This window comes from Erpetoichthys calabaricus, chromosome 5, assembly GCF_900747795.2.
Source record: "Erpetoichthys calabaricus chromosome 5, fErpCal1.3, whole genome shotgun sequence".
NCBI lineage: Eukaryota > Metazoa > Chordata > Cladistia > Polypteriformes > Polypteridae > Erpetoichthys > Erpetoichthys calabaricus.
This window is the reverse complement of record NC_041398.2, coordinates 526,227-540,160: the sequence shown is the minus strand read 5'-3', so window position 1 is coordinate 540,160 and position 13,934 is coordinate 526,227. Positions and strand designations below refer to the sequence as shown.

At 42.1% G+C, this 13,934-nt stretch overlaps 2 protein-coding genes across 2 annotated transcripts in view; one reads left to right on the top strand and one right to left on the bottom strand.

The window, feature by feature from the left end:
* Positions 1-13,934, bottom strand: part of LOC114651549 (tripartite motif-containing protein 16-like) — a 451,159-nt gene that overhangs the window by 318,276 nt on the left and 118,949 nt on the right. The gene's annotated exons all lie outside the window — the stretch shown is intronic.
* Positions 3,507-13,934, top strand: part of LOC114651550 (tripartite motif-containing protein 16-like) — a 39,008-nt gene continuing 28,580 nt past the window's right edge. Inside the window, exons 1-3 of the mRNA XM_028801351.2 lie at positions 3,507-4,131; positions 7,274-7,369; positions 13,153-13,386. Of these exons, the coding sequence (XP_028657184.1) occupies positions 3,547-4,131; positions 7,274-7,369; positions 13,153-13,386 (915 nt within the window). The 5' untranslated portion in view covers positions 3,507-3,546. The remainder of the gene's footprint in view (positions 4,132-7,273; positions 7,370-13,152; positions 13,387-13,934) is intronic.

Below are 13,934 nucleotides of genomic sequence, written 5' to 3'. Positions count from 1 at the left end.
ATTGTGTCTGGCAAAAGCAATCCCACAACTGCTAGGTTAGATGAAAATGTTTCGTTCGCTTCACTCGCCCACCTGAACCCCCGCCTCTCACAGGGGCGCTCTATGCTACAGTCACTTTGCATCTCTGAACGCACACTAAGGAGATGCGGAAGGATCAGCTACTGGCTTTGTGCTGCCGCTGCCAAACTGCGTGTTCTGCTTGTCGCGATGTGCGTCGATCATTTACAAGCCTGTACAGCAGCTGTCATTTTGTCTCACTGCCTTGTCTCGTGGGACGTCAAATTGTCTTCCGAGAAGATCATGTCTCATCTCCCTCGTCTTCCGCCCCAAGATTTTTTTTTTATAATAGAGAGACAGGAGTCCATCTGACATCAGGAAAAAAAAAAAAAAAACCTGTAGCCCTCCATGGACTGAGCTGAGCAGCCAAGTGACCAATGATCTGGGAATGACAGAGAAGTTCTTGTCCAATTAAGGAATGACACATCAAGGGAATCATCTTGACACACTGACTGAAGAGAACACTAAGGGACATTTTGAAAACCTCCAGGCGGATATTCAGGAAATCGCTGCACATAGAGGAAACGCAGAAAGGCTGGGAGCTGCCAAATGTTATCCCATTGGATAAACTAGAAGAAGCAGGCCAGTCAGATTCATCAGAGGCCTGTTGGGGTCAATTAATAAAAGAAGTTATTAAGGAGAATAGGAGTGTGAGACAGCAGTCAGCATGAGTTTAGACCGTGAAATTAACAAGTAAGGGGGAATTATAGAGAGAAGAAAACAAAGTGGGCAGTCAGGGATGTGCAGATGAGCTGATTACCAGAAAGAGAGGCTGGCAACCAAAATTAAAGAAGTGGGGTTCAAGTGTGGAGAACATATCGGGAAAAACTAGCTTAAACACCAGGAATGACGGGAGTGGAATTTTGAAGGAGTGGTCTCCACGAGATATCACTGCTGGGGTTGCTGCTGTTCTTATTAAAATAAATAAGCAGCGCCTTTAAGAAAATAAAGAAGAGGCTGCTTATGTTTGACGATGATACCAAACTAGACGTAATGTCAGATAATGTAGACTCAGTCAAATTATTAATAAAGGGTCTGGGCAGCTTTCTGGGTGATGAAATCTAATGCAAATAAAAGGAAAGAATGATACATGGGAAGTAAAAATGTTTTATTTGAATACACAATGAGAGGTTTGACCCTCACAGTGGGCTTGTCAATATCTACTGTACATCCAGAGGACAGCAGACATGAAGGAGCCTGCAGAATGTGACTTCACGTGCCACCATCTCCACACTCTTAAATTCCATTAACACTCAGGACCTCACTGTATGATCACTAATTCTGACATCACATGTGTGTTACACCAAAGAACTGTTGAACACAATAAAACATAAATCAAAAATCAAAACACAATTCACAAGGTGACACTTAACCTGTGACATTAAAAATGTTCTGAACAAACATCAGTCAAGTCGCAGCCCTGACTGTGTTTGTGTCAACAAGATAGGGGTTCAGATTAACAGAGAGAAGGGTCTTACTGCAGCCTGCAATACCCGTGACATACGTCAGTCATGAAATGCCCTTTGAGTCAGATAACTGTCCCACAACCCTAATGTTAACTGTAGTGTAACGGGGCCCTAATGTTAACCATAGTCTAATGGGATGGGTGTTTCGTGACTGACGTTGAGGGCGTATTACATGAGTGACCTCATAGGTACTGCGGCCTGCTATTACACTCTGTTGTTAACAGGGGAGCATTGAGTTTTTTTATTTTATGGTGAAGGAAACCATCATCTCAACTCTGTATTGTGTGGCCACTGGAGGGAGCAGTGGGTGACAGAAAAGTCCATTCATGCCACAGCTGTAAAACTCATGTGACCATCTCAATGCTTTAAACATTTGGACCCGGATTTAATTTCCAAATTAATGTATTAGAGTTTGCTATTCAGAAGTTTTATTCTTATCATTTACTGACACACTCTACTTTCCACACTTTTATGTGGGACTGCAGCAAACAGCTGGACTTCGGAAGAAGTCTTCAGTCACTCCTGTGCCAGTCATTTGGTGGTTTCATGTCCTGATTGGGTGTTCCAGATTACATTTAATGCCTCCTGCTGAGATGTTTTAGTTTCATCCTTTGTGTAATATGTGGAGTGGCCACCAGATGGGGCAGTCTGACCGGTCCGTCCATCCACTTTCCATTTCAAGTTTGTGGACAATACAACGCAAGGCAAGACCCAGTCTGCAGTAGGACCCACTCACACACTTGCACCCAGAGGATCACATTGAACTCCACAATTAACTGAGCACTCATGTTGTGTAATGAGGGACTTTACAAGGTCCCAGTAGAAAGCACAGATGTTACCAGAACAAGTGAACCATACAAGCAATGTATGGACAAGGCCCAGGGCTCTTGTCCAGTGAGGCAGCAGTGCTTACTATGGCTCCCCTGATCCAGCAAGTGGAGTTCATTGTATTTTCTACTCTTTTTTTAGTCAAACCCTGACTTGTTCTTTCATTTCTTGTGTTCCTATTCCTATCATGAAGAACTTTGTAATTATGCCTACAATGAAAGCTTAAGCTGAAAAGGTTTGTCTCATTCAATCCCCTCATAGCTTAGACCTCTCAGTCTGGTTTCTTTTTTCCTGGTGCTTTCCTGTTAAATATTTAAGATGTTAGCAGTTGTTATATAGTGACTTACATGTAGAAGGTAGTCGCATAGTGTCTTGTGGACCGAACAAAACTTGAACCAAAATGTTGATATAGTTGACGTACAGGCAGGTCACGTGTCTCCATTATGCCACATTCAGTACGTAATTGGAAATGAACTTGCAGGATTTTGGTTTTCTGAACGACTCCTTATCTATGTTGCTTTTCTGTCCGTCCATCATTTGCCTTACTTGTCTTTTAGTGTGAGTTGAATTTGAATCCTGGTCCAGTGTGCACCTGAGCTTATGCTTTTAAGCTGATGCTGTTATTTTATTATTAACTATGATAAAATACATTTTTATATATTTTATATAACCCCTTAAGAGAAAATGTTATATTTTATTGTATAATCATTTTTCTATATTTTCGCTTAGTACCAAGTTTCCTGGTACCATTACTATCCCTACATGCCACAAGTGACAACTATGATAACCTGGAAGAGAGGACAAATTGAGGGACTGAGAATTTGTGTAATAAAGAGAAGCAGCATGGCCGGAATAAAAAAAGAAGTTTACAGCTTCTGTCTGATAAAGAGGTAACCATACAAATCTGTTCATACTGAATTATATGATGTGTTTTATTTTAATTATATTTAAAAGTGTGTATTGAGGTCTGAGTCTTTTATTGCACTGAATGCTGCCTCATCACATTGTGCTCTTCACTGTCTGGGCTCCCGCCTTTAATGAACTGTTCATTACGTTTGTCTCGTCCTCTCTGTGTGCTCTCAGGTTTCTCTTGAAAGCTCCTCCTCTTCCTCCTCCTCACCAAGTAAACACCTTCTTTCAGTTCCATTTCTTCACGTGTCGCTTCCTTGTTTGTCTGCCTCTCCTCAGACTGACGATGGCTGAAGCCCAACTGTGTGAATTATGGGATGAGATCAACTGCTCGGTGTGTCTGGACACCCTGACTGACCCCGTGTCACTGTATTGTGGTCACAGTTTCTGTCTGAAGTGTTTAACAAACTACTGGGATCAGAGCCAAGAGTGCAGCTGTCCTCAGTGCAGAGAGGCCTTCACCACGAGGCCTGCACTGCACATAAACACTGTGCTGAATGAAGTTATCAAGAAACTAAAGAAGACAGGACTCATTCCTCATCCGCTTTCATTTCAAAATTATGCCGGCCCTGGAGCCGTGGAGTGTGACATCTGCACTGGGAAGAAGTTCAGAGCGGTGAAGTCCTGTCTAACCTGCATGGCCTCTTTCTGTCAGACTCACCTGCAGCCTCACTATGAAGTTGCGGCCTGGAAGGATCACAAGCTGGTTGATCCTGATAGAAATTTGAAGGAGAAACTCTGTGGAAAACATCACAAAAGTCTGGAGATATTCTGTAAAACTGATGAGACATACATCTGCATGATGTGTGTGGTGACTGGACATAAAAATCATGAAATGGTCGAGCTGGAGACTGAAAGAGAAGAAAAACAGGTGAGTGGGGCTTAGTGTTTAATGAAAACAAAATCAATAACAAGAAGAATTTAAAGAATTCAAAATGTGGTCTAATGGAGAAATCCATCCATCCGCTGTATGAGCCTGAATGCACAGGATGGCAGGGTGTTGCTTCACAAGTGGCCAAGTCCTGTCTGAGGGGACAACCATAAAAAGCAGCTCCCAGAGCACCATTAAGGGGACACAGACACAGCACATAGTGAGCACTTTGATCACATCTCCCATCTCCCAGATGTGGGGATAGTGGCATGGCTCAGATTTAAACCCCGACCCTTGGGTCAGCACACGAACTTGGGAGACAGAATGGCATACAGTTTCCCCTCTGACCCTCTGTGTGGGTGGACAAAGGGACAAAGCATCTGGGACCATGTGTCACCTTAGGGCATCTGAGTGAAAGTGACGTCAAAGATGCCAAACAGGGACACTCACCAGCGAGCAGGGTGAAGGGACTCACTCCTTCCTCCATCTGTCTCACCCCACGGGTTGTTACAATAGACATTGAGTTTTGAAGGAAAATAATTCTTAAGGCCTGATAGTCTAGCAAATGGCACATAAACGTGGAGCAGGCCTATGCCATTTGGTGAAGGTTGTGAATGGCCGAGCGTCATTGAGTTATCTTCAAGTATTATAAATATGATGATGCTGGAACTGGGAAGAGAAACTGTCAAAAGAGGCCGCCTGCCCACTTGGTGTCTGTATTATTGTGATATTTCCCTCTACTTACACTTTACCTGTTATCTTCAAGGGTAAGTGTACTTGTCAAGTTCATTACCGGGTTGGTCTACTGTTGCACTTTAAGATTAACACACACATATACAGTATACTGTAGACATATGCAGACACACAGAAAGTGAACAGTGCCCTATGAATGACACACACACACGCTGATTAACCTTTAGTACTTTAAAACACACAAGTGCCTTAGGAATAACACAGCCTGTCACTCTCTCAGCACTTCAAGAGACTTACTTATTATCGGCATGAACAACATACGATGTTTTAATGGTAGCTCAGACCTAAATATTACTTTTGGTCTCCAAGAATACATTTAAACACACAAAGGCTCAACACTCTTGACTATCGGCCATTTATCAGCCAAGAATGCCTTACTTTACGTCCTGTTCCCTACTATTGAGTGGAGTTCTTACCCTCAGCCTTAATAAACCTCGCAGCACAGAGGTAATGGCAAATCTTCGGCTGCACCAGGTGCTCAAAGAAATCTACCTTATTACTTCAATCACTCTAGACATGAAGGCAAAGCATAGAAAGTTAAAAGCAGCATGGTATTTATTACAGGAATACTATTAATACCACTGGAACAAAGAATAATAGAAAGTAGGACTGAGAGTAAAGTCTGGATATATATATATATATATATATATATATATATATATATATATATATATATATATATATATATATATAGTCTTTAGAAAAAGCTTACGAAAAAGTAAAAATGACAAGAATGAATGTCACAGGTGTCTTGTGTAGCTGTTGATGTGATGCTTTTCTGACATTCAGATGGAAACAGCCGCACATTGACGTTGCTCTCTTCTCTTCTCCTGACATCTTCATCCCTAATTCTTCCTCCCTCCTATGTTGCTCTTCAGATGAGGCATATTTATTATAAAATTCTACCGGGGGGGGTTTGCAAGATGTGATTGGCTGGCTGTCAATATGATGAATGAATTCACTGTCCGTTTTCCCAAACAATAAAACTTTTTTCGATGTTTCCTGAGGTGTCGGCATGTCTTCCTTTCCCAGGCTGTAAAATAATTTAGCTACTTGTTGTCCCAGATACTCAGGTTATAAACTAATCAATAATCTTAGGCACCAGCATGTCTTCATTTCTTTGTTGAAACAGCTGCTTTAAAAGTGAGGTACAACTGGGACGAGGATATGCTTTGATGTGTCCTGAATGTAGTTCATCTGTTGTTGCCTTGAACAAAATAAAATGAAAGTACAGAACAAAATGTACAGATTTTGTACCCCACAACAGTGTCATTTTATTAGAGTCGGTTTGCACTCTCCTGGTAAGATGGAGCTCTTTACTCTTTTTTCATATTTAACAAGACAGCACTGTCTTTCTCCATAATGACGGTTTATTTCAATATGTCTGTGGTGTCTAATTGTAATTTTGAATAATAAAACTGTGTCTGATATTTCTTTCTATCTTAGGTGCTGCATTATTGAGCTTGCTGACTGTGATCTTTGTATTAATTCTGTTTTATGTCACTGTGGTTGCTGGTTCTTTCCTTCAATATTTATTTACAATTGTTTCTAGAAGGTGATTTTGTTGAGGACTCGCTAGATGTGGTTACATTGGTGACAGCAGATCTGACTGTGTAAGCCGTCTGTGTAAAACGTTGTCGGAGGGGGACTCCCACATTTTATATAAGAGCGAGGGACACACGCTAAAGACTGGGCTGTTTGTGTGGGTTTTGCTCGTAAGCGTCAGTCAGCAACTTGGGACTGGACTGCATGTCTGCCTGGGGTGTTGCCAACCAGGATCCTGAGCTGTTTCATCTTGTGGTGGGTGTGGCGACACGCTGTATCAGTGCCTGCCACCCAACCTGATCTGTTTAGTCACTGATCCAAACCACACTGTTATGGCTGAGCTGAGAACAGACTCAATGGCTGCTGTGTAAAACTGAACTGAAGATTAGATTTTATTTGTCATTGAAAGACCCCACATCTGCTTCTACTTTTTCAAGAATAAAGTGTGCTCTTAAAAAGAACTGTTTATTAATTTCATTTGTGCAACTCAGAGCGCCAAACGCTTCAATGTGTCCCTAATGATGTCCTTGTCACCGATGTGATGAGCTGCCTGCAGTCTTCTTTACTTTTAGCATTTGGCTGAACATCTCCACCTTGAACCTCACTGTTTGATTTAGCCATTCTTTACACTTTTACCGTATTTTAAATTTGTTATTCAAATCTCTTCAGCGTGCATCATGAACTCTGTGAACATGAAGGCAATCACAAAGGAAAAGTTGTGCCTATGAAATGTCCTGTTATTGTGTTGTAGAAGTATTCCTAGACATTCAGAATGAAAGGAGAACTCAAAAAGTGAACGTGAATTCTGATCTGACCACGCGTGTCCTCTTGTGTGTCCAAACAGAAACAGCTGGGGGCGACACTGAGTGACATCAAGAGGAGACTTCATGAGAGAGAGAAAACACTGAAGGAGACGAGGAGGGCGATGGACAAGATGAAGGTGAGTGCAATTAACATGGCAGGAAGGAGAAATAAACCAAAACTAGAAGAACCACCAGAGCTTCACCCGAAATGACATATGATGACATGAGAAGCGGAACAAGTAAACACAGATTCTACCGTATCCTTCCTGGCATTTCATTGTTCTCATGTCATTCTTTATAGATTCAGACAAAACCCTAATGTTGTCTGAAATTCCCATGCCCACTGCTTAAATACAAGTTTATTACAATTTGCAGGTTGTCACTGACATTCAGAATTAACTCACTGGAAGCACAATTACGCAATGGCCTTTCCTTGTTCTTTTGAAACTTCTCGACTTTATTTGTTCTGCTGATTGACTGAGTGAAGACTTTATAGAAAGTGGACTTCCTTCCACTGCCGTTTAGGCTTTAGTATTTTATGGCAAAGCACAGTGAGATGGACCACTGGCTATGTCTGCTGCCTCACAGACTTCATCGTCCAGCTGAAGGCCTAGCAGAGCCATTCCCCCCGATCTCCCAATCATTAACGTCATCTCTGAGATGCCATAGGTGCCGTTTTCTGATTCAGTGTAGTTATGTCTCTGGGGAAAGAAACTGTCTGAGTCTGTTTGTCTTTGATTTGATGGACCTGTGGAGCCTACTAGGGGGCAGCAGGTCAAACCAGGATGTCAGGCATCCTTCCAAATGGTTTTGTTTGCTCTGCTGAGGTAGAAGGAAGTACACAAGTCTTATAGAGTGGGCAGAGAGTGGTTGTCCAGCTTCTGAGCTGCATTGAAGACCTCTGCTGTCTGCTGCAGTGCAGCTTCTGGACCACACTGTGATTGGAACATTAGAACAATCTAGACGAGAACAGGCCATTCAGCCCAACAAAGCTAGCCAGTTGATTGATAGATAGATAGATAGATAGATAGATAGATAGATAGATAGATAGATAGATAGATAGATAGATAGATAGATAGATAGATAGATAGATAGATAGATAGATAGATAGATAGATAGATAGATAGATAGATACTTTATTAATCACAAGGGAAAATTCACATATGCCAGCAGCAGCATACTGATACAAAAAACAATATTAAATTAAAGGGTAATAAAAATGCAGGTAAAAACAGACAATAACTTTGAATAATGTTAACATTTAACCCCTGGGTGGAATTGAAGAGTCTCATAGTGTGGGGTCTCCTCAGTCTGTCAGTGGAGCAGGACGGTGACAGCAGTCTGTCGCTGAAGCTGCTCCTCTGTCTGGAGATGATCCTGTTCAGTGGATGCAGTGGATTCTCCATAATTGATAGGAGTCTGCTCAGCGCCCGTCGCTCTACCACAGATTTCAAGCTGTCCAGCTCCATGCCAACAATAGAGCCTGCCTTCCTACAATATGCGATACAATATATCAGCACGCTCTCTACGGAGGAGCAGTAAAGGTTCTCAGCAGCAGCTTTTGTTTTACGTTATTCTTCCTAAGCAGTTGTTGCTGAAAGGCTCTAAGTCTGCTTCTGTTTCTTCAAGAATAAAGTGTGCCCATAAAAAAGAGAACTATTAATTAATTTCATTTGTGCCGCACCACACAGAACCCCAAACGCTGCAGTGTGTCCCTAATGATGTCCTTGATGAATTGTGCATCACTTAGACTCCGCCATGTTCTCTTACCTTTACCGTTCAGCCACCTTTAATCTTATTGTTTGATTTAACGTGTGTTTTAGTTTTATTTATGGATAGTGCCATTCTGGGAGTTCCATCCTTAAGACACGACTCACAGTTATCAGAGAGCTTGGTCTCAAAGGTTGCAACTTGTAACATCTCTGATGTCCTTCATCAACCCAACAACAATTTGTAGTAAAATGCTTTCCTAAAAATACTTTTCTGGTTCAAGTTTTTATGGCTCCATTTTTCCATATTTAGTCTTTACCGGTTACAACCAAAAGGGGGCTCCACTGTTTGGTAAGTTGTCCTCTTTGCTTCCTTCTTAGCCTTCATCACATCCTGCCCCTTACTCTTCCATCAGCATCACGTCTCTGTCCCCAGGTGGGCTCCTTTCTGTCATCCTGTACCTCTTCACCTGCTCTCAATATGACGTTGCTGTTCTTCTTCCACCATTCCTCCACATTCTCAGATGAGGGCACTTTCCACCTAAAAATCTGTTGCCAAGCTCTCCCTCTTTTCACTTCCACCACTTCATCCTTGGTGCTGCTTGCTCTTCTTTTTGTCTCCTGCTGATTCTGATCCCCCAGTCCATCACTACCATTTTGTGACCTTATAATTCTTTATCTGTTTCAGAAGAGATCTTCTAAACATTAGAAAGTCTACTTGGCTTTCCCTTCCTCATCACAAGCTGATTTACTTTTTCCAAAAAATGTGTTAACTATCACCAAATCAGACGCCATGTCTCCTTCCCCATTTCTCTCTCCTATTCCCACCCTCCATGTCACCTTTCTATTCTTTCCCCAAACCCATTCAGATCACCATCGACAATCACCTTGTCTAATTCTCTTGTACTGCTCTAACCTCTTCATCCATTTGTGCCAGAGAAAACGTCTTCCTCCACTTCCTCAGAGCCCACTTGAAAGCACAAGCACAAATGACATCTCACAAGGGGCCAGTCTGACACACCTCACCCTACCACTCCCTCTTTCACACTGACAAGGAGACCTCAACGTTTCTGGGCCAGCATCAGTATCTACGCCAGTGTTTAACAGAGTTGAAAGAGTGGGTTAGTTAAATTTGGCACCAAATACGCTAAAATGAACAACAACACCATTTATGTCTATAGCATGTTTGCATACAGATGATGGAGCTCATAGTGCTTTACAAAATGAAAAAAATATAAAAATAAAATTAGACAATACTAATTAACAAAGAATAAAGTTAGGGTTAGATCTGGTCTGATGGTCAGGGAGGACAGAAAAAACAAACAAAAAAAAAAACTCCAGAGGGCTGGAGAAAAAAATACAAAATCTGCAGGGGGTCCAAGGCCATGAGACCACCTGGCCAGCCCCCACTCAATCAGTCCTCATGGGTTTTAGGCTTCACGTAGAAGAAACAGATAATGATGATGGCCATCTGGACCTCTGGCCTTCAGTCCATCAATGTAGGGACATCACGGTGCTTTGATCAGGTGGTGGTGCAGATCACAGAAAACTGGAAAAAGAACAGCAGAGAAAGTAGGGATCAGCTCGGATACAGAATATCAGGGTTACACTAAAATGAAGCCATGAGGAAGCCATGTTCAAATAATGAGTTTTTAGCAGTTTATTAAAGAGCTCCACTGTAACTAGCCTGGTGAATTTCTACCAGATTGCAGATTTGAGGTGCATAACAGCAGAAGGCCGTCCGCCTCAGCATTTCTTTTAAGTTTAGCTCTTGGAATTCTAAGCAGACACTCATTTGAAGATCTGAGTGTGACGATGCGGGTTCTGCTCCACGCTCCTATCTAGGAGCCCTTGAACCCGACATTGTCGGTAATGTCACCAATGAGCTGGACAGTGAGGCACAACAATGAAGCAAGGGGATGGTGCAAAAAGTGAAAAAGTGCTTTTATTTTAAACAACAAAAATCAAAGACATAGTGTCCAAATAAATACTGCAGTGCCTCTTAAATCTTCAAAATAAATAATCCAATAAAAACAAGTGAACTGGTGGAGGTTAAAAACACACTAGAAAAAAAATCCTTTAAAAACAATGAGGTTAAAGCAATGGCTGGAAGCCGTCCTTTAAAACAAATCCTGGTGCCTTTCTACTGGTGACTCCCCTGCTTCTCCCATCCAGGCTATGCACCAGGTGAGCCACCCTACCTGCAGCTGACCTTCTCTCTGCTACCTTCTGCTGCCGGTCTGTTCACCTTTCTGATCCCTGGCTCCAGTAGGTTTCACCAGACCGTGACTTGGGCTCCCCAACGACCAGGGTGCTCACGCTGGGGCTTTCACTTCCCAAGTCCCGACTCCTGCTGCCTTCTCAGCCTTATGCAGTGAGCCATCCTCAATCCGGTCACTCCCGTTCTTCACTAACGCTCAGCGGCAGCGACCACTACCACCTGGTCCCGGCGTGCTGGCCAAACACCCAGGCTCACTGCTCAGCTGCAACTTCGCTTGTTCTCCTACCTGCTTCCTGCCTTCTTTTTCTTCTTCTACTTCTGTAACCTCCGTTTGTCTTTTTCTGTTTTTTTTTTCTCTCTTGCTGCCTTGTGCTTCTATTATTTATCATGGGGACATGGATCAGGTGTGACAATCAGCAGCTCCCAGCAACAATTACAGACGCGAAGGACTCCTCACCTGTGCACTTAAACGAGGACCACCCGCATCACAAACCGCCTCTGGCCACACTACCACACCCCCTCTCTAAGCCGGGAAGGCGGCGATTATTTATTTAAAAAGTGGCCTTTTTTGACTTGAGCTCTGGACCCGCTACACCACACTGAGGTTACGATTTGGAGTGTGAGGTGAAAGGCATTCTGAGATGTAGGACAGAGTGAGATGATTTAAGGCTTTTTAAACATGTTAAAGTAAATAAAATTATAATACTGTTTGCTTTGAGATCATGAGAATTACAATAAGCTTCTGTTTGGATTAAGATCATAAAGACCAGAATGTGACTCCTCTGCTCTGCTTCTATTTAGATTAGAGGTCACTAACAGACGGAATGCGGTCTGGGTCCGGACCCAGAAGCTGTTTCATACAAACCCAGACTTACAGCCAAAACAGAAGGTTATGATTTAAAACCTGATGGGGCGCTTCTATTTTAGCCGGTGCAGCTTTTGTAGTCTTTACGGTAATGTTTTAGTGGATGAGGAAATGCACAGACCAATTGTATGCACGTTAAGCCATTTCACGTGATACCACTCAGCCAATCAAGTCTGTGGATTCTAGGTGGAAGAAAGTGAGAGATACAGACGACAGCATTGGAAAAAGAAAAGATGGGTGAGACGGAAAAAGGGACAGAAAAATAAGGGACAAATGGCGCTCTCCAAAAAAAGGAAAGTGGACAGCGAAAATAGTTAGACATCATGATCTTCCGGACCATTGCTTCAAGACATTTTTTCTAATTGGAGCTCTTTAGACTTTAGTTGAATACCCCTGATTTAGATGGTCACATTTACTTCTTAGTTTATTCATAGATTAGAGTTTTCCACAATTTTTACCCGTCTTTTTTTACCCACTGAGACATATTTGCAATTATTAATTTTAATAGTTTTCATTTTTTGACTTCTTGGGAATTATAATAGCAATAACTTCAATATCAGCCTGGTCTGACTGGCCTCATCTGTCCAACACCATTGCTGACGTGTTTTGTAGAAGAAGGTGTAAAGTTTTTCATGGCATCCACTGGAACTGTCAATGCCAGACACTCTTCCACATTTTGCTTTATGCAGTCTGTTTATTTGTATTTCTGCCCTGCTTACACATCTTTATAACAGCTGAACTCAAGTCCTCCCTGAGCCCCGAGCCCCTTGTAACTGAACATGGACAGTCACCCCATGGCCACCTTCAAAGGAGCCATACATCAAACACAGACTTATCAGCAACAATGAGAGGTTAAAAAGCACAGGTCGATAGGAGATGGTGATGAAATGTAACTAAAAATGAAAAGTCCAAAAGAAAGAAAGAAAGAAAGAAAGAAAGAAAGAAAGAAAGAAAGAAAGAAAGAAAGAAAGAAAGAAAGAAAGAAAGAGTTCAAACAAACAGTAAACACTCATGTTCAATGCATCCATCTTACAGATTTTCACAGTTAAATACCAACAAAACTGCTTTGTTCCTTGTAATTCTTATCAGGCGACTCAATGTAATGTCTTTCCTCCATCTAATCAGCTCTCTGTGGAAAAAGAAGTGCAGGAACATGAGAAGAGCTTCACTGATCTGATTCACTGCATCAAGCAAGCCTGCAGCAAAGTCACTGAGAGGATCAGAGAACAAGAAAAGAGTGAAACGGAGAAGGCTGAAGGAGTCATGGAGCGACTGGAGAAGGAGATTGAAGAGCTGAAGAGGAGAGAAGCTGAGCTGAAGGAGCTTTCAGAGACCAAGGACCATCTCCACTTCCTGCAGGTGAGAGTGACACTTCACAGGGAGTCTGATTAGACTGGGGTGTGTGGGACCTGAGAACATTTAGAGAAAAATTTAAAAGATCTGAGGAGTCTGTACAACATGACAAAATAGGCTATACAAACCAATATAGATCATCTTTTTAAATCCACCTGAAATTTTCAGTTCATCACTGAGCTGACATACAAAAGTCTCTGAGATGCTGCTTTCACCTACACTACTTGGTACCTCTTTCTATGTATCCACAGTTCAACATGAATAAGTGAAATTTCCTTTGGACTATCTCCAGTTTAGGAGATGACCCATGCTACCTCCCTTCATATCTTCAAACACTTCTGTTGTGTCACCTCCTCATGTCTCTGGCCTCTCTGAACTGATAAGAATGAAATCCTTCAGCATTTTCTCACAGCTCAGATACCACAGTCCAGTCTTGTCTCTTGTCTCTGGTCTTTTTCTTCTTCTGTTATGTCATGTTTGTAACACAGAGACCCACACCTGTACAAATAAAGTGTGTTGTACAAGGAACATGACACTGTGTTAATGCTGGATGA